Raw genomic sequence first — 19,574 nt, forward strand, 5'->3', positions numbered from 1 at the left:
TTTGGGGAGGCTGAGGCGGGAAGATTGCTTAAGCCCAAGAGGCCGAGGCTAGCCTGGGCAACATAGTGAGACCCTGTCTCTTAAAAAAGCAAAAAATTAACCAGGTGTGGTGGCACGCACCTGTAGTCCCAGCTACTCACTCAGGAGGCTGAGACTGGAGGATGGCTTGAGCCCAGGAGATTGAGGCTGCAGTGAGCTGTGATCATGCCACTGCACTCCAGCCTGGGTGACAAAGCCAGACCCTGTCTTGAAAAAAAAAAAAAAAAAAAGGATTAACCGACCATTCTTAGTGGCAAAGGAGGCTGGGCAAGTTCCCTGGGCTTCCCCCATCACATCCCAGCCCCTCTGGGCTGACCCTGTCTAGAGATGCATCTGTCCCCTCCCTGGACTGGGAGCTCCAAGGACAAGGCCGGGGCCGTCTCCCCATCCCAGTGATTCTGGCATTGTCCAGCGCAGGAAAGACGTTTTGTGGAACTAATGCAGGGGTGAATTAGTGGATTCATGGGGCCAAAAATGTGGCATCAGCGCAGATGAGGGTGGCGCTTCCCCGCCTCTGTCCTGGTCGCTCCCCAACCTGCTCACACCTCTCTCTCTCTCTCTCCCTGACAGCATTTCTTCACTTCCTTTGGGGCCCGTGACCGCTGCTTCCTCCTCATCTTCCGCCTCTGGCAGAATGCACTGCTTGAAAAGGTGGGCCTGGGTGAGGCATGGAGGGTTCCCAGGGGGACCATGGAGCCAGGGACCCCAGAACTTGCGGAGCTGGAGGCAGCCCTGGCTCTTCTCCATGGGCACCAGGCCCAGTGCTCCTGCAGCTCCTCCCGGGGCCCCACCTGACCCTGCAGCTGAGTCTCTGGCAAAGGGACGTGAATTGGTGTAAACCGTCGTAATTCTTCCCTGGGGCTGGGGATGATTTTCACCCTGAAGGAAATCCAGGTTCCACTGGCAGTGGGGGAGCGTGGATAGAGGTTGGGTGGTCATCACAGGATACCGGCTATGGCTGGCCCACAGCACCTCAGACAGCCCCAGCCCCATCCTCCGGCTGAGCAGCACTCACGTGCTGCCTTCTCAGAGGCTCCGATGTCCCTGGAGCAGGCAGGAGTGCTGAGGGGTCCCATTCAGCATCCTGAGAGAGGGTCAGCGCACAGTCAGGCCCTAAGGAGAACAAGGCAGAGCCCCAGGATTCCAGCCCCATCCCCTGGGGCAAGTGATTGAACCCCATCTGTCAAATGGGAGCCATCACCACTTCACAGCACCCAGAATTTTGCCCAGAATAAGTACTCAGTCATGTCAGCTCTTATGAGCAGAGTAGCCCAGTGGTTAGCTCCCTCGCCACCCCCTCTGCCCCCCGGCTGTAGACCAGCTCCCCTGGGGTCACATCTCAGCACTGCTACTTCCTGGCTGGACCTTGGCATGTCACCTTGCACTTCTCAGCACCATTGTCTTAAAAGGATGATGAGGTTAGCACCTACTTTCCAGACGGTTTTGAAGATACAGTGAGTGAGCACATCTGTAAAGTGGTTAGAAGAATGCACCTAGTTGACAAGGTGGCAAATGTCTGCTGCTATCATCACTTACTGTTATCTGTCATCACTGTCATTCAGCCACTCTGGCCATGGGTGGCTGAAAGCTCAAGGCTCCCGAGGACACCTGGGACAAGATTCGGGGGGCCACGATGGCATAGGCGTGGGAGACTCAGCCCTGGAGTCTGGCAGGGCTTGACCAAGTCACTTGGTGACCTTGAACACATGACTTTCCCTACATGACTTCCCCTTCCTGGGCCTCCGTATTCTCTGTAAAGATGGGAACATTCATGGCTGGGCACGGTGGCTCATGCCTGTAATCCCAGCACTTTGGTAGGCTGAGACAGGCGGATTGTGGTGCCCACGAGGTCAGGAGTTCAAGACCAGCCTGGCCAACATGGTGAAACCCCGTCTCTACTAAAATTGCAAAAATTAGCTGGGCGTGGTAGCACGCATCTGTAATCCCAGCTCCTTGGGAAGCTGAGATAGGAGAATCGCTTGAACCCAGGAGGGAGAGGTTGCAGTGAGCTGAGATCACACCACTGCACTCCAGCCTGAGCGACAGAGCCAGACTCCATCTCCAAAAAACAAACAAACAAAAAAAGTTGTAAAAAAAAAAAAAAAAAATGGGAACATTCTCTGGCCAGACTATTGTGGGGACTTGGGAAGTGGGAGGTTTGAGTCCTGGGCTCAGGCCCCGGAGGGGCTGTAGCAGGGGATTTCCCACGTGCTGGGGCCAGGTCTGGTGCGGGAGATCGTGGCTGCCTCCTTGTGGAAGTCAGGGGAACTGCAGAGGCCGAGGGCTGGTGGGGAATCTGGCGGGCCGGGTTCTGGCTGGGGTGAGATGGAGGCCAACCCCAGGTACCACCTCCCCAGACGCTGAGTCCCCGCGAGCTCTGGCATCTGGTACATCAGTGCTACGGCTCAGAGCTGGGCCTCACCAGTGAGGATGAGGACTATGTCTGCCCCTTGCAGCTGAACGGTCTGGGGTGAGTTGGAGGTCAAAGGAGGTTGAAGGGTTTGGGGGAGAACAGGACGGTCGGCGTGCAGAGTTCCTGGAGTGCTGGGGGGCCTGAGGTGGTTGTATGAAGTCTGGAGGATTCAGGAGGGTGTGTGGGGTCTCAAGGACACAGCAGTCCTGCTTCCTCCCCTTCCCCACAGGACCCCCAAGGAAGTGGGAGATGTGATCGCCCTGAGCGACATCACCTCCTCGGGGGCAGCTGACCGCAGCCAGGAGCCAAGCCCAGTGGGTTCACGCCGTGGCCGCGTCACACCCAACCTTTCCCGAGCCAGCAGCGACGCAGACCATGGGGTGAGTGGTGGGGTGGAAGAGGGGTGGGATACTGATAGGAAGAGAGAGGAGGGCTGGGGGTGCAGTGGGAGAACAGCCTGACAGATTTGGAGGGGAATGGATAGGGGGACAGGGGAGGCCTGGATGGAGGAACAGGACGGGGAGGGAAAGACGGACATGCGACAGATAGGGAAAGAGAGACAGGGAAGAGAGGTGACAGACAGCAAGGATGAGAGACAGAAGGGGTGGGAGATGGGTGGATAGATGAAGCAGCAGACAGACAAATGGACAGGACGGGTAAGAAAGCTTATGGCTCGGGCATCTGAGACAAGCCTGGCAGGGGCTGAGAGGGGCCCTCATCTGGGTGGCCCCAGGCTGCTCGCAGCTCAGCCGTGAACCCTCGGTGCACACACCACCCAGGGTCTGCACAGGCTCTGGAATCCTTGTGACAAGTGAGGACTTGGGAGCCCTGGGGCTGGGATGGAGGTGGCCAAGGCTGCATCGGGCCTTTCTCCACAGGCAGAGGAGGACAAGGAGGAGCAGGTAGACAGCCAGCCAGACGCCTCCTCCAGCCAGACAGTGACCCCAGTGGCTGAACCCCTGAGCACAGAGCCCACCCAGCCTGACGGGCCCACCACCCTGGGCCCCTTGGATCTGCTGCCCAGCGAGGAGCTACTGACAGACACAAGTAACTCCTCTTCATCCACTGGGGAGGAAGGTGAGGCAGGCGGGCACAATTCATTTGCCTCCGGTACTTGTAAGCCTCGCTCAGTCTTAAGCAAGAGGGGATGGATTCGCCCACAGCACTGAGAATCCAGGGGCAGGCGGGGATGGCGTTCAGGCGCTGTTGCTAGAAATCTCTGTCTTTACTCTGTTTTGAAGGCAGCATGGCAGGGTGAACACGAGCACAGACTGAAGGCAGCTTGCTGGGGTTCAACAACCTGGTCACACCACTTCCTGACCATGTCACGTGGGCTAATTATGTAACTTCTCTGAGCTTTGCTTTCCTCCTCTGAAAATGGGGTTAACAATGATAATACCCACTTCATAGGATTGTTGTTAAGAGACTATAAATGAGGCCGGGTGTGATGGCTCACACCTGTAATCCCAGCACTTTGGGAGGCCAAGGTAGGAAGGATTGCTTGAGGCCAAGAGTTGGAGAACAGCCTGGGCAGCAAAGCAAGACCCGTTTTGTACAAAAAAGAAAAAAAAAAGGAAAAAAACTAGGTGTGGTGGTGCACACCTATAGTCCCAGCTGCTTGGTAGACCAAGGCAAGAGGATCCCATGAGGCCAAGAGTTTGAGACAAGCCTGGGCAACATAGTGAGACCCCTGTCTTTACAAAAAATTTAAAAATTAGCCAGGCATGGTGTCATGCACCCTGTGTAGTCTTAGCTACTAGGGAGGCTGAGGCAGGAGGACCGCTTGAGCCCAGGAGTTGGAGGCTGCAGTGAGCTATGATTGCACCACTGCACTCCAGCCTGAGCAACAGAGCGAGACCCTGTCTCTAAAACGAACAAAGGGAGAGAATTAAGTGATTTCATACATCTGAAGCACTTGGGCCAGTTAGTAAGCATTGACTATTAGTATTTCTATTATCATTATTATATTCATTTTCTCTCTCCACTAATTTTCAGCTAGCCTCTACTCATGTCTCTTACGGGGCAGAGATGGCCTCAGCCCTGCCCCAGACCAGTCCAGTGAGAGAGAGCAGCCTATTTTTCCTAGTGTCTACAGCGGACACTCGGGTTGGCTCTGATTGGGCCAACTTGAGGGCGTGCCTGCCCCTGAACCAATCACTGTGGTTGATCGGATAGACCTGGGCCGCCCACTCACCCCTGAACCAATTGCTGTGCTCCTAGGTTGATGCTCCCAGGAGCGCGTGCTATCTGGTAATGAATCCCTGTGATTTAAATCTCAGGGCCTAGGTGTGTTCTCCGCCCAGAACCAAGCACAGTGGTTCTGTCTGTCTGGGCCTGGAGCACATGCCCACCCTCAACCCATCCCTGAGTCACAGGAGGGCTCTGTGTCAGTGTCCTGCTCTGCTCCAGGAGGTTGGGTCCGCCCATGCACACTACAAGGCCTGGGAGTGGGGAGGCGTGGCCCGCAGAGGGAGGGAGGGAGGAGTGGAGGCAGTCATCATCCTCGGCTCTCCTCTGTCTCCAGCGGACTTGGCTGCCCTGCTTCCCGACCTCTCCGGCCGCCTCCTCATCAACTCTGTCTTCCATGTGGGCGCTGAGCGGCTCCAGCAGATGCTCTTCTCGGACTCGCCCTTCCTCCAGGGCTTCCTACAGCAGTGCAAGTTCACAGGTCAGCGGGCACATGAAGAAGAGGCTGAGGTTACCCAGGTGCAGGAGAGGGGTGAGGAAGGGTAGCCCAGGACAGGGGAAGGCACTGCTAGCCAGTGGGGCAGGGCGGGGTGGTGAAAAGCAATGTCTGTCAGACCAGAAGCAGTTCTGCCTCTTACTAGCTGTGTAGGCTTGGGTGGAGTTCTGAGACTCTCTGTGCCTCAGTTTCTCCTTCTGTATAATGGGGGTATGATAATAGTACCTGGCTTATTGGTTATCATGAGAACTAAGTGAGTTCATACTAGAAAAGTGCTTAGAGCAATGCCATATAGGAAGTGTTTAATAAATACAAGTTAAGAGGCTGAGATGGGGCTGGGTGCGGTGGCTCACACCTGTAATCCCAACACTTTGGGAGGCTGAGGTGGGCAGATCACTCGAGGTCAGGAGTGCGAGACCAGCCAGGGCAACATGGTGAAACCTCATCTCTACTAAAAATAACAAAAATCAGCTAGGGGTGGTGGCGCACGCCTATAGTCCCAGCTACTTGGGAGGCTGAAGTGGGAGAATTGCTTGAACCTCGGAGGCGGAGGTTGCAGTGAGCTGAGATCACACTGCACTCCAGCCTGGGCGACACAGCGAAACTCTGTCTCAAAAAAACAGGGGCGGGGGGTGGGGTGCTGGGCACAGTGGCTCATGCTTATAATCCCAGCGCTTTGGGAGGCCGAGGCAGATGGATCACCTGAGGTCAGGAGTGGCAGATGGATCACCTGAGGTCAGGAGTTTGAGACCAGCCTGGCCAACATGGCGAAACCCCATCTCCACTAAAAATACACCAGGCATGGTGGCAAGCACCTGTAATCCCAGCTACTCAGGAGGCTAAGGCAGGAGAATCACTTGAACTCGGGAGGCAGAGGTTGCAGTGAGCTAAGATCGTGCCGTTGCACTCCAGCCTGGGCGACAGAGCGAGACTCTGTCTCAAAAAAAAAAAAAAAAAAAAAGGCGGGAGGAGGGCCGAGGTGGGAAGATCATGTCAACCCAGAAGTTGGAGACCGGCCTGGGCAACATAATGAGACTCAGTCTTTACAAAAATTAAAAAAAAAAATTAGCTGAGCATGATGCTGAACACCTGTAATCCCAGCTACTCTGGAGGCTCAAGTGAGAGAATTGCTTCAACCCAGGAGGTGGAGGTTGCAGTGAGCCAAGATCATGCCACTGCACTTCAGCCTGGGTGACAGAGAGAGACTCCATTAAAAAAAAAAAAAAAAAAAGCTCCTGAGGGCTCCCCAGAAGCCGAGCAGACGCTGGCATCATGCTTCCTGTACAGCCTGTGGAACTGCGAACCCATTAAACCTCTTTTCTTTATAAGTTACTGAGCCTCAGGTATTTATAGTAATGTAAGAATGGCCTAATACAGAGCTCCTCAGCCTGACACGCCAGCCCTTTTAGGACATAAGCATAGTTTTGGGGGCCTTGTAGCCCCCCAACACCAGGCACCATCTTCCTGACTGCAGGGGATACTACATGTCTCATCAATACAGAAAAAGAAACAGAAACTCCCATCTGACATGTTTCTCCCCTGCTTGAGTCTCTTTCGTAGCCTCCCAAGTTCCTTGGCTGGTCCCATGTCAACCCTTCAGCCTCACCCAGCGCTGTGGCTGCCCCCTCTCCATACCTGGCTGCCCCATCCCAGCCTCAGGGGACTTCTGTCAATATTGGCCTCCAGCCTCAGGGCCTTTACTGGTACCACGCGGCCTCCTGGGCTCCTCCGCCCCCACCCCCTTCCTTCCTCAGTTCCTCCTTCAGGCCTTGGTTTTGATTTCACATCCTCCTGGCAGCCTTCCCTTACCTTCCTCAGATCCCAGATATCCCCAGATACTCAACAGCCTCTGCCCTTAACTCACGCCATGCCGGTAGTGTGTGGTTTTTATTTATAGATATTTCCTGTTGTTCTCAAGAGATTCTGGGTGCTAAGGACGGGAGTTCATCTATTCTGGTCTCCCACCGGCCTCCAAGCCCTGCATAGGCCTGACTTAGTGGACATTAAATTTGTGATCATTAACACGTATTTATTTATTTATTTATTTATTTATTTTTGAGTCGGGGTCTTGCTGTCGCCCCAGCTGGAATGCAGTGGCACAGTCTTGGGTCACTGTAGCCTCTGCCTCCTGTGTTCAAGCCATTCTCCTGCCTCATCCTCCTGAGTAGCCGGGATTACAGGCGCCCACCACCACGCCCGGCTAATTTTTGTATTTTTGGTAGAGACGGGGTTTCACCATGTTGGCCAGGCTGGTTTCAAACTCTTGACCTCAGGTGATCCTCCTGCCTCGGCCTCCCAAATTTCCCAAAGTGCTGAGATTACAGGCGTGAGCCACCGTGCCCGGCTGCCTCAGGGAGCTTTTGATCATGGTGGAAAGCAAAGGGGGAGCAAGTGAGAGAGAGTGGAGGGGAGGTGCCACACACTTAAATGACCAGATCTCGGAAGAACTCACTATCATGAAGACAGCAGCAAACCATGAGGGATCCACCCCCATGATCCAAACACCTCTCACCAGGCCCTACCTGCAGCATTGGGGATTACAATTCAACATGAGATTTGGGTGGGGACAAATATCCAAACTATACCAAATTCAGACTCTGTTCTAGCGGTACTGGGGAGCCATGGAGTGTTCTAGGCAGAGAAGGGATAGAGTCAGGCTTGGCTTTAACATGATGCCCCTGGACCAGATGGGGAGACTGAGGCCAGACACTCAAGGGAAGGCTGGGAGGGGCACTGGGCAGGCAAAGATGGGCTGAACCAGGAGTGACGCTCAGGAAGTTTGGTGAACACACAGTGTAGGTAACCATCTAGGGGTCTGACTAGGGGGTGTCCAGGGCAAGGCCTACCGCTCCAGTGCGAGCCTGGAGGACCCTGGGCCACCCCTGAGTGGGGGCCTGGGAGATGCAGCAGGTTTGGGGAGATGCTGAGGCTGTGTGGAGCTCGGTGGGTTCGAGGGGTCCAGGGACCTTCCAGGGGAAGGTGTTCAAAAGATTACAGGTCCAATGCTCAGGGCAGAAGCCAGGATGGGTGCAGAGGGGGAAACTGAGGCTGCAGCAGTGGATGAGATGGCCCTACCCCAACAGCTAAGGTTTTAGGCTCCTGGAAGGAAGGTAGGGACACAGAGGAGTGGTGGGGATTGGGACAAGTCCCCAGAGAGACCTCCCAGAAGGCTGAGTCTCCTGCGGCCTGTGGGCAAAGGACTGGGGTGTGGCCTCCTCATGCTGCTCCTCCCTCCCCTAGACGTGACCCTGAGCCCCTGGAGCGGGGACAGCAAGTGCCACCAGCGCCGGGTGCTGACGTATACCATCCCCATCAGCAACCCACTGGGCCCCAAGAGCGCCTCCGTGGTGGAGACACAGGTGGGCCAGGTGGGGCAGCCGGGTGGGTGGGGCAGCTGGGTGAGTGGGGTGACCCTGACTCCTCCGGCTCTGTCCCTGCAGACGCTGTTCCGGCGCGGCCCCCAGGCCGGCGGGTGTGTGGTGGACTCTGAGGTGCTGACGCAGGGCATCCCCTACCAGGACTACTTCTACACTGCCCACCGCTACTGCATCCTGGGTCTGGCCCGGAACAAGGCGCGGCTCCGGTGAGTGGCGGCTGGGCCCCTCCATCCAATGCCCTGTTGGCCCCAGGGCCTCCTGTCCACTCCTCAAGTCAACAGCAGAGCTTTGGTTCCCACCCTGGTGGAGGAACAGAAGAGCGGGGTTCCTGAGGCCCTTGTCCTCCGAATAGTGGAGGGTAGAGGAAGAGTGGCCCTAGGATGGCTCCTCCCATCTACAGAGGGTGTTTGAGCCTCAAGACTCTGAGGATACAGCAAAGCCAGGCAATATCACCTCTCTCAGGGAGCTCATATTCTAGTGGGGAACTGGACAATAGAGAAATAATCAGGAAAATCTGCAGAACATTCACTGGCAGTGAGGCCTATGGAGAAAAATGAGGAAAACACGGCAGGCTAAAGAAGCGGGGCGTGGAGGCTTTTACACCCGACACGCTGGTCAGGGAAGGGCCCGCTGGGAAAGAAATGTTTCACCAAGAACCTGAAGGAGCTGAGAGCAACTCATTTGGGACAGCAGGTGCAAAGGCCCTGAGGCAGGGGCGTGGGCAATGGCTGGAGTGGAGTAAGATTGAGTGAGTAGGAGCTGAGGTTAAAGTGGTGAACCGGGGCCCGGCGCAGTGGCTCACACCTGTAATCCCAGCACTTTGGGAGGCTGAGGCAGGAGTATCACTTGAGCCCAGGAGTTCAAGAGTAGCCTGGGTAATGTACGGAGGCCCTGTCTCTACAAAAAAATTTTTTTTTTAATTAGCCAGGGGCCAGGCGCAGTGGCTTACGCCTGTAATCCCAGCAATTTGGGAGGCTGAGGTGGGTGGATCACTTGAGGTCAGGAGTTCAAGACCAGCCTGGCCAATATGGTGAAACCCCATCTCTACTAAAAATACAAAAATTAGTAGGGGGTGGTGGTGCACGTCTGTAATCCCTACTACTTGGGAGGCTGAGGCACAAGAATTACTTGAACCTAGGAGGTGGAGGTTGCAGTGAGCCGAGATCGGGCCACTGCACTTCAGCCTGGGTGACAGAGGGAAACTCTGTCTCAAAAAAACAAACAAACAAACAAAAAACAAGTTAAAAAATTAGCCAGACATGGTGGAGATTTCAGTGAGCCATGATCACACCGTTGCACTTCAGCCTGGGCGACAGAGCAAGACCGTGTCTCAAAAAAAAAAAAAAAAAAAAGGTGAACCAGTCTTCATGGTGAAAACTTGACTTTACCTAGAGTGAGGTGCAACCAGGCCAGGGCTCTGCACCAGGAGGGCACTGACCTGACTCAGGTGGTCCCAGGCTCCTTCTAGCTCCCTCTGTTCTGGTGGGAACAGACTGCAAAGACAGGTACAGGAGCAGGGAGGCCAGGGAGGAGGCTGCTGGGACATCCAGGCTGGAGGGGACGGAGGCTGAATCAGGGTGGGGAAATGGAGGGGGAAGAGTTTAGATTCTGGAGAGATTTTGTAGGTTTAACTGACAGGATTTGCTGAGAGATTGGATGTGGCGATGAGGGAAAGAGAGCTCAAGGAGTACCCCGAGGCATTTGGCCCAAATCACTACAACGTCGGAGCTGCCCTTGACCCAGATGGGGGTGGCAGGGAGGAATGGGTTTGGGGAAAGACCAGGAGGTCAGTTTGGGACTGAGCTGTCTATGTTGAGCTGAGCCCATATGGAGCTGGGGTGCAGCAGCTGAATGGAAGAGGTTCAGGGGCATGGTCTGGCTAAGATGTCAGTCTGTGAGTAGACCAGGCTCAGGCCGCCGGGAGCATTGCCCAGGTAGTGGGAATGGGTGGAGAAGGACCGAGGGCTGAGTTGGCTGGCATTTGGGCTGGGCAGGGTGGTGTATGGGGTATCCAGGAAAGCCATGGGGGGTAGGGAACCCATCTGTTTTGTCTGTGAGTGACAAGAGGCCCTCTCTGAATTAGGGGAAGGAAAGAATTCAGCTTGGGGGACTGGGCAGCCAGGGCTGGAGTCAGACGCTTACCTCCTTTCCCTGATCTCCCAATGCCAGAGTATCCTCTGAGATCCGCTACCGAAAGCAGCCGTGGAGCCTGGTGAAGTCGCTCATTGAGAAGAACTCGTGGAGCGGCATTGAAGACTATTTCCACCATCTGGGTAGGGACAGAAGGCCGGCCGGGGCACGGGTTGGGGGATGGCCTGGCCAGGTATGGACATCCAGAGCCCCCTGTCTTATGCAGAGCGAGAGCTTGCCAAGGCTGAGAAGCTGTCTCTGGAGGAAGGCGGGAAGGATGCCCGGGGCTTGCTATCCGGCCTGCGGCGGCGGAAGCGGCCCCTGAGCTGGCGGGCTCACGGGGACGGGCCCCAGCACCCAGATCCTGACCCCTGTGCCCGGGCCGGCATGCACACCTCGGGTGCGTTCCGTTGGGGCCGGGTTGGGGTAGGCGGAGGATCGGGGGTCCTGGACCAGGCCATCTGACTCCAAGCCGCTCTCCTGCAGGCTCCCTCAGCTCCCGCTTCTCCGAACCGTCTGTGGACCAGGGCCCCGGGGCAGGCATCCCCAGTGCCCTGGTTCTCATCAGCATTGTGTGAGTAAGAGACAGGAGCAGTGGCCACACAGGCCTGAACCTGCCTCCTGGCTGTGTGACCTTGGGCAAGTGTGTGGCCTCTTTGAGCTCTCTGCTTAAGTGGGAGCGTGGGTTTGCTCACAGCAAGGATGAGACGAGGCGACGTTTGGGATGTGCCGGTTTGTCATGGAGAAGCCTTCCCTGCTAGAACAGCAGAGCCCGGGGGGCTATGGGAGATCAGAGGGGCCTGACCTCACCCAAGGATCAAGGGGGGCTTTCTGGAGGAGCAGGCACACAACGATTCTGGAATTAGGTGCACAGGGAGAGGTGTGCCTAACAAGTGAGGTTATTTATGCACGTTATGTTCTCAGTGCCCACCCCTAAGCTGGGCGATGCTGAGGATGCAGCAGTGACCTTGAGGAAAAGATAGACCTCACACCAGACCAGAGTGATCCGGGCTGGGATGGGGGAGGTATGGGCAGAGGGGTCGGGGCCGGGAGTGGGGAAGCCCTGGGAGGCCAGCGGCGGCTTCCTCCCAGGCCACAGGGGGCGGTCAGGATGGGCGTCCTGAGAGAGTGGAGACCGCGTAGGCTAAGGGCTTGGGCAGGGAGAACCCACACTCTTGCCCAGAAGCCTGCAGGAGTTGGCGGGCAGGATGCTGGAGGAAACAGAAGCAGGATCCCGGGGTTGAGCAGACCCTGGGAGGTGAGGGTCAGGCCAGCTACATTCTCAGCCTCTGAGCCTCAGCTCTCAGCTCTCATCCAGTGAGGGGGTGTGGTGCACTCAGCCAAGAGCTGCCCAGGGTGAGGAGGGCTGGGGGTGGTGGGGGCAGGCCAGGCGGCGCTCATCTCTCTGTCTCCCCTCACTGCTGCTGCTGCAGGATCTGTGTGAGGTAGGGTCCTGAGTCCTACCCCTGCCCTCCCCTCCCTGCGCCCCACCCCTGCTGCAGCCTCTTCTCCTCACCCCACTCCCCCCAGCTCCCCCAGGGAGGTGGCCTGGCATGGCAGTCAAGGGTATGGGCATCAGACAGACCTGGATTTGAACCCTGACTTTCCTGCTATGGACTGTGCAACCCTTGGCATGTCTCTCACCCTCTCTGAGCCTCATTCTCCTCCTCTGCAATGGGGGATAGAGGTGTCCCTACAAGGTGTAGTTGCATGGGGGGGTTCAGAGCATCTAGACCCCAGGAATCCTGACCTCTGACCCCTGTCCCCAGCCTTATCATCCTCATCGCCCTCAATGTCCTGCTCTTCTACCGCCTCTGGTCCCTGGAAAGGACAGCCCACACCTTTGAGTCCTGGCACAGCCTGGCCCTGGCCAAGGGGTGAGTGGGTAGCCTGGGGAAATGGGGGAGCTTGGGCACACGGGGGGAGGCCAAGGCCCTGCTCAGGCCCGGCATCCCCACAGCAAGTTCCCCCAGACGGCCACAGAGTGGGCCGAGATCCTGGCGCTGCAGAAGCAATTCCACAGCGTGGAGGTGCACAAGTGGAGGCAGATCCTGCGGGCCTCCGTGGAGCTCCTGGATGAGGTAGGAGGCGCCGCTCGGGCAGGGCTCGGAGCTGCAGGGCTGCAGGGTCCTGTGTTGATTCTCCACCATGCGGCAGGCACTTTCCCTCTCCGAGTCTCAGTGTCCTCTGTAAAATGAGGAAGCCACTCAGAGTCCCCACCCCACAGCATTGCATGGGAAAGCATGGAAGCATGGATGGAAGAAAGAACTGATTGGCTCACGTCCTGGAGAAAAGTCCAGAGGCGTCTCACGTTAGGCACGGCCGGGTTCGGTCACTCAGTGGCAGTAAGAGTCAGTCTCTCGTGCCCACTCTGCCCTGTGCCCATCTCCAGGGTTGGCTTCATTGGAGGCCACCCTTTTCCCCCCACAGGGGACCACGGAGCTTACTCTGATTGGCTGCTGGGGTCCCAGGCCCACCCCTGACACATCACAGCAGCCAGGGCAGGCCAGGTGTGGTCCCTCTACTCGCTACCCCCGTCTGGGGTAACTAAGGGGTCACATGGTCTGAAGGGGAGAGACTCCAAAGGACCTGAGGTCTCATCTCCAAAACGGAGTGGACCCAGACATCCAGTGTAGTTCAGGGACAGTGTCTACTCAGTCAACCAGGTTCCAATTCCAGTGTGTGACCTCGTGCAAGTGATTTTGCCATGGTGGCCGTGGCCTCCTCTGTGCACCGGATAATGACTGATGCTACCTCAAAGACTATTGTGAGGATGAGACAAGTTGACACTGGGAGTGGTGCCAGGCCCACAGGAAACACTGGATGTGGGCTGGCTGTCCTGAGTGTGAGCCTAGTGCCAGGGACAAAGCAGATGCCCAATAAATGTGATATCATCACACGGCAATGCCCTCAGGCCCCAGCAGACTTAGGCCAGCAATTGCAGTGGGTCAGAGCAAGTGTCAGGCCAGCAGTTGCGGTGGGTCAGAGCAAGTGTCAGGCCAGCAGTTGCGGTGGGTCAGAGCAAGTGTTAGGCACTGGGGAAGGTGTCGAGGGGGAAAGCGGATGGGAAACAGGGAGTCTGGCATTGCCTGCATTTCCAAGGCCATCAGAGCTGAAGTTGTGGGTGACGGTGAAAATCTTGTCTCGTCCGACCCTTCCATATCAGAAGGCTCATCTTTAGGGGTCTCATTCCCCCCTGCAATGAAGCTTGAGAGAGGCTCACACGGGAAAGGGCAGGGCAGGACGGGGTGGGGAGGGGATGAAGGCTGAGGCCCCATCGCTCATAGAGAGGGCGGGCAAGGCCCCCCATCCTGCGTTATTTTATTTTATTCTTTTGAGACAGGATCTCACTCTGTTGCCCAGGCTGGAGTGCAGTGGCACGATCATGGCTCATCGCTGCCTCGAATTCCTGGCTCAAGTGATCCTCCTGCCTCAGCCTCCTGAGTAGCTGGGACTATAGGCATGCACCACCACGCCTGGCCAATTTTAAAATTTTTTGTAGAGACCGGAGTCTCTCACCATGTTGCCCAGGCTGGTCTCAAACTCCTGGCCTCAGGCAATCCTCCCAAAGTCCTGGGATTGCAGGTGTGATCCACCACGCCTGGCCCTGAGTTAAATTTTTATCATTTTCTTCTCTCTCAAACTGCCAAGGGTGCAGAGTTGACGTCACAGATTGGTGCTCACAGTAGATGTAGACTGAGCACTTACCTGCAGATGGGCTGTTCTGAGTTTTAAGCATGACTGCTTTATCCCCACAGGCAGCCTCTGAGGAAGATGCTCTTGTTATCCCAGTTTTTTTGAGACAGTCTCGATCTGTCACCCAGGCTGCCGTGCAGTGGTGTGACCTCTGCCTTCCAGGTTAAAGCGATTCTCGTGCCTCAGCTTCCCAAGTAGCTGGGATTACAGGCACCCGCCACCACGCCTGGCTAATTTTTGTATTTTTAGTAGAGATGGGGTTTCACCATGTTGGCTAGGCTGGTCTTGAACTCCTGACTTTAAGTGATCCACCAGTCTCAGCCTCCCAAAGTGCTGAGATTACAGGCATGAGGCACTGCGCCCGGCCGTTATCCCGGTTTTATACATAGGTAGGCGATATGAGGCATCCAGAGGTTCGAGGAGCTCAGGAGCTTCCCCGAGGTCACAGAGTGGGTAATGGTGACAGCTGACATGTGCTGAGCACTTAGTGTACACCGGGTTCTCAGTGCTCTTCAGAACCCTGAAATAATCCTGTGGAGCAGATGTGTTATAGACCCGTATTTCAAATGAGGGGATTTTGGCTCAGGGTGGTTACGGGACTTGCCTGAGGTTAACTGAGGTAACAAGCAGCAGAGCCAGGATTTGAACCCAGGCCATCAGGGTCCCAGGCACACACTAAGCCCCTTCCTCTGCTGCCTCTGAGAAGTTAAACTGGGTGCAGTGTGGCTATGTTCTTTTCACCAAGGGACCCTGGGGTGGGGCAGTATGGCCTCTAGACCGTCCTCAGTTTCTCAGTGGCGGGATGGGGGTGGGCGACATCACCCCCCAGCCTCCAGCGTTGACCCCCGACCCTGCTCACCTCCTCCCCGCAGATGAAGTTCTCGCTGGAGAAGCTGCACCAAGGCATCACAGTCTCAGACCCTCCCTTTGACACCCAGCCCCGGCCCGATGACAGCTTTTCCTGAGGACCCTGGCCACGCAGCTGTTCCCCCACATGGACAGATGGACACACAGAGCCTCGGCGGCCACTGCTGGCACGGTGTGAGCGCCAGGCATCTCCCACCCGCCCCTCCCGACGGCCCAGCCAGGGGCTGTGCAGACGTGGGGGCCACAGAACCGAGATGCACTTTAGACCAGGGAGCTGGCCCGGCCTCTGGCAGGCCCCCCACTAACTTATTTTGCCTGGCTGAGGTTGTGGGGGGCACCTCCTGGGGTGCACGATTCCCTCAGCTCTGGGTTTAATGTATTATATTTATTTGGGGCTGACAGTGCCCCAATAAAGGGTCAGAAGTGGCTGTGGCTGTGCCTGTGGGGCCCTGGGAGTGGGTGGGAGCCTCCTGTTGCACTCAGATCCTGCCATGGTGGGGAGGGGACCTCTGTCTGTGTTCTGGGGCCATAGTCACTGAAACGATCTGGAATTCCCCCAGCATCTTACACAAGCTTTACATCATCTGAGGTCAACGCAGGAACTCCGGGGACAGACTCTGGTAGCCGGAATTCAAATCCTGCTTCCTAGCAGTGGTGTAACTGCAGCAGGTCAACCCCCTGGAGCTCCAGTGCCCTTTCCTGTGCAATGGGTAGAATGGCAGTAGCTGTCTCTCAGGGTTGTTAGAAGGGAGTGGTTCTCAAACTTGAACTGCATTAGAATCTCCTGGAGGGCTTGATGAAAAACAGACTGTGGGTCCCTCCCTCCAAATTTCTGGTTCAGTAGGTCTGGGGCAGGGCTGGGATTCTGCCTTTATAACGAGTTCCCAGGAGATGCTCATGGTGCCATCCCAGACGACACTTTGTTTTTTTGTTTGTTAAGTTAGGGTCTCTCGCCCAGGCTGGAGTGCAGTGGCACAAACATGGCTCACAGCAGCTTCAACCTCCTGTGCTCAAGCCATCCTCCCACCTCAGCCTTCTGAGTAGCTGGGACTACAGGTGTAAGCCACCACGCCCGGCTGATTTTTTATTTCTTTTTGGAGATGGGATCTCACTATGTTGCCCAAGCCGGTCTTGAACTCCTGGCCTTAAGCGATCCTCCCGCCTCAACTTCCCAAAGTGTTGGGATTTCAGGCGTGAGCCACCACGCCCAGCCCCAGACCACACTTTGAGAACCAGTATTATAGGTTCAAGGAGTTCATAAATGTGGCTACTTATAATAGGGCCTGGCACAGATGGAATGGAGTAAGTATTCAATAAATGTTACACTTATTGCATAAAAATAGAGGGAAAAAAGTAACTCGTGTAGTGAGTACCAAGTACGTACGTACCCAGCTCTGTGCCAAGATCTGATGTTCATTTTATTCTCACAGTGATTCCATGAGGTGGAGACAAAGATGTACACGCCTGAGGCAACCCAGCAGGGAGGCAGACTCCAGGCCTGACCCCTGGGGTCTCCACATTTACATGCAAGGTCCTAACCCCCTCAGGATCCCACCACAGCCCATTCAGGCTGTGTTGGTTGGATTCCTGTTTTATAGATGAGGAAATGAGCTTGGAGGCAAAGTCCCTGGTCCAGAAAGAACCCAGGTCCACCTCACGCAAACCTTGTCCTGGTTCCAGAGGGAGTGTGTGGGGTAGCGACACCTTTGGCATGTCACACCCCCGGCTATAAGAATCATCCTAACTGATGGCTTGGAGCAGGGGACTGGAGGAGGGATTGGAGAGTGGATCAGGAGTGGCATAGGAGGCAGAGCCAGCCTCTCCTATCCTCTAGCTGTGTGATCATGGCAAGGTACCCATGCTGAGCCTCAGTCTTCTATATCTGTAACATGGGTATAATAATAATATCACCTATAGGAAGAATTAAATGAGCTAATGTTAGTAAAGTGCTTAGAATGCTTAGAACAGCACCAAGCCCATACATAGTAGGTGCTCACTGAACATAGCTTATAGGGCTGTGAGGTGCCTCCTGTCCAGTGCTGAGGCCTGACCTCACTGTGCCTTCACCTACCATCCCCCACCAGTGGAAGGGCCCGGAACAGCAAGAGGGTTATTCTCTGCAGGGGAATTTCACAGCTCAGGAGGTGCTGGCGTAAAAGTCTAGACCACAGAGGTGTCGGATGTCCCTGGCTCCCTGCCCCTCTGCCATGGTCCTGCCCCACACCCTGGCTCCTCTTGCCTGGCAGGGCTGGGCCAGGGGGATTCTGAGACCTTATGCCACCCGGAATTGGAGGCTAGGATCTGGGTAGTGACCCTTCAGCCGAGAGTCTCACTCCCACCCTTGTCCTGACAGCCCAGAACTCCCACCTCCATTCTCTCCATTTGGCAGAACCTACTGGTGGGACAGGCCACTCACCACTGCTGGGGCAGGATTCCATATCCATCCTAGGCCAGCTACGTGACTCTGGGCAAGGGCATGGCCCTCTCCCAGCCTCAGTTTCTTCATCTGTAAAATGGGGATAATAGAACTTGCCGAAGGTTTGGGGCAGTAGAAGTGGGTTCCGCAAATCCCAAGGACTTAGTGAACATTGGCATTCATTTATTTGTTTGACAAATATTGATTGAGTACCTGCAATGTGCCAGGAACAGTTCAAGTTGCAAGAGACATGGTGGTACCCAAGACAGTATCCTCACCTGGGAGATTTTTTTTTTTTTTACATGGAGTCTCACTCTTGTCACCAGGCTGGAGTGCAGTGGCGTGATCTCGGCTCACTGCCACCTCTGCCTCCCCGGTTCAAGCGATTCTCCTGCCTCAGCCTCCCGAGTAGCTGGGACTACAGGCATGCGCCACCACGCCCAGCTAATTTTTGTATTTTTAGTAGAGATGGGGTTTCACCATGTTGGCCAGGATGGTCTCGATCTCTTGACCTCGTGATCCGCCCACCTCCGCCTCCCAGAATGCTGGAATTACAAGCGTGAGCCACTGCGCCCGGCCTTTTTTTTTTGAGACAGAGTTTCGCTCTTGTTGCCCAGGCTGGAGTGCAGTGACCCGATCTTGGCTTACTGCAACCTCTGCCTCCCGGGTTCAAGCGATTCTTCTTCCTCAGCCTCCCGAGTAACTGGGATTACAGGCTCCCACCATCACTCCCGGCTAATTTTTTTGTATTTTTAGTAGAGACGGGGTTTCACCATGCTGGCCAGGCTGGTCTCAAACTCCTGCCCTCAGGTGATCTGCCCCCCTTGGCCTCCCAAAGTGCTGGGATGGCGGGGGGCGGCTCACACCTGTAATCCCAGCATGGTCAACATGGTGAAACCCTGTCTCTACTAAGAAATAAAAAAATTAGCCAGGCATGATGGTACACACCCGTACTCCCAGCTACTCGGGAGGTTGCGGCAGGAGAATCGCTTGAACCCGGGAGGCGGAGGTTGCAGTGAGACGACATCGGCCACTGCACTCCAGCCTGGGCGACAGAGCCAGACCCTGTCTCAAGAAAAAAAAAAAAAAAAAAAGAGGAAGAACGTAATGTCAGGTAGTGAGGCTGCTGTGGAAAACACTCAACAAGAGTAAAAGAGGTCAAGTTAGGAGCGGGGCAGGCAGTGTACCCTGAAGGGACACAGAAGACCTGACGAAGGTGACATTGGAGCCATGGAGGCCCAGGGAGAGGGGCAGGGCAGTGGGGGAGAGCAGGGGCCAAGGCCCTGAGGCAGGAATGGGTTCCCTGTGTTGGGAACAGCAGGAGGGCCTGAACAGCCAGAGTGGAGAGGGAGGAAAGAGGGGTGGAAGGTGACATCAGGGACATAAAGGGGTGCAGGGGATCATAAAGGGGTCCTCCTCCTGAAACAGCACCTCCAGATTCCCGGGGCTGCTTCTCTCCAGGATGCCCCGCCTGCTTGGGTGAGGTCTGGATTGTAGCTGTAGTCCTAGCCTGACGGCCCCCCACCCTCCTCTAATGCCTACTTGGGGTCCCTGCACGTTGACCCCCAGGCCTGGATATCAGGGCTCAGGGGAGATAACTTGGAGGTTCGCCCTCTCGAACTCCCGAGGATGACCTCCATCATTTGAAGTCGGAAATCCGGCCCCCAAACTGCGCTCTAAGTCCTCCTGTGACTCTGGGGTGACCTTTCCAGACTCCCTGGGAAGGTGGGGGGGGTGGTCCTCAGAGCCCCAGTGGGGTCGGAGACACCCAGACCACCCTCCCCGTTCCCAGAAGTCGCGGTCCCTGCGCCACCCGGAGAGGCCGGTGCAGCGGGCGCCTCCCGGGCCGCTGCGGCAAAGGCTGGGCGGCCGCGCCCTCCCCCCGCGGTGATTCATCCCGCCCCCTCCCTCTCCTCCCTCCTCCCTCCCTAGGCCGCCGCCGCCGCCGCCGCC

At 56.1% G+C, this 19,574-nt stretch overlaps 1 protein-coding gene across 2 annotated transcripts in view; it reads left to right on the plus strand.

Annotated features, from left to right (window-relative positions):
* The window catches only part of GRAMD1A (GRAM domain containing 1A), a 30,422-nt gene extending 14,791 nt beyond the window's left edge, over positions 1-15,631 (plus strand). For both annotated transcript variants that reach the window (XM_054538862.1, XM_024237425.3), the window contains exons 7-19: positions 610-690; positions 2,397-2,509; positions 2,682-2,832; positions 3,331-3,529; positions 4,977-5,120; positions 8,376-8,494; positions 8,576-8,718; positions 10,682-10,785; positions 10,869-11,042; positions 11,129-11,216; positions 12,412-12,519; positions 12,603-12,723; positions 15,211-15,631. In XM_054538862.1, coding sequence (XP_054394837.1) covers positions 610-690; positions 2,397-2,509; positions 2,682-2,832; positions 3,331-3,529; positions 4,977-5,120; positions 8,376-8,494; positions 8,576-8,718; positions 10,682-10,785; positions 10,869-11,042; positions 11,129-11,216; positions 12,412-12,519; positions 12,603-12,723; positions 15,211-15,303 — 1,638 coding nt within the window. In that variant the 3' untranslated portion in view covers positions 15,304-15,631. The remainder of the gene's footprint in view (positions 1-609; positions 691-2,396; positions 2,510-2,681; positions 2,833-3,330; positions 3,530-4,976; positions 5,121-8,375; positions 8,495-8,575; positions 8,719-10,681; positions 10,786-10,868; positions 11,043-11,128; positions 11,217-12,411; positions 12,520-12,602; positions 12,724-15,210) is intronic.
* The last annotated feature ends 3,943 nt before the right edge of the window (positions 15,632-19,574 follow it).

Source organism: Pongo abelii, chromosome 20 (genome assembly GCF_028885655.2).
Source record: "Pongo abelii isolate AG06213 chromosome 20, NHGRI_mPonAbe1-v2.0_pri, whole genome shotgun sequence".
Classification (NCBI taxonomy): domain Eukaryota; kingdom Metazoa; phylum Chordata; class Mammalia; order Primates; family Hominidae; genus Pongo; species Pongo abelii.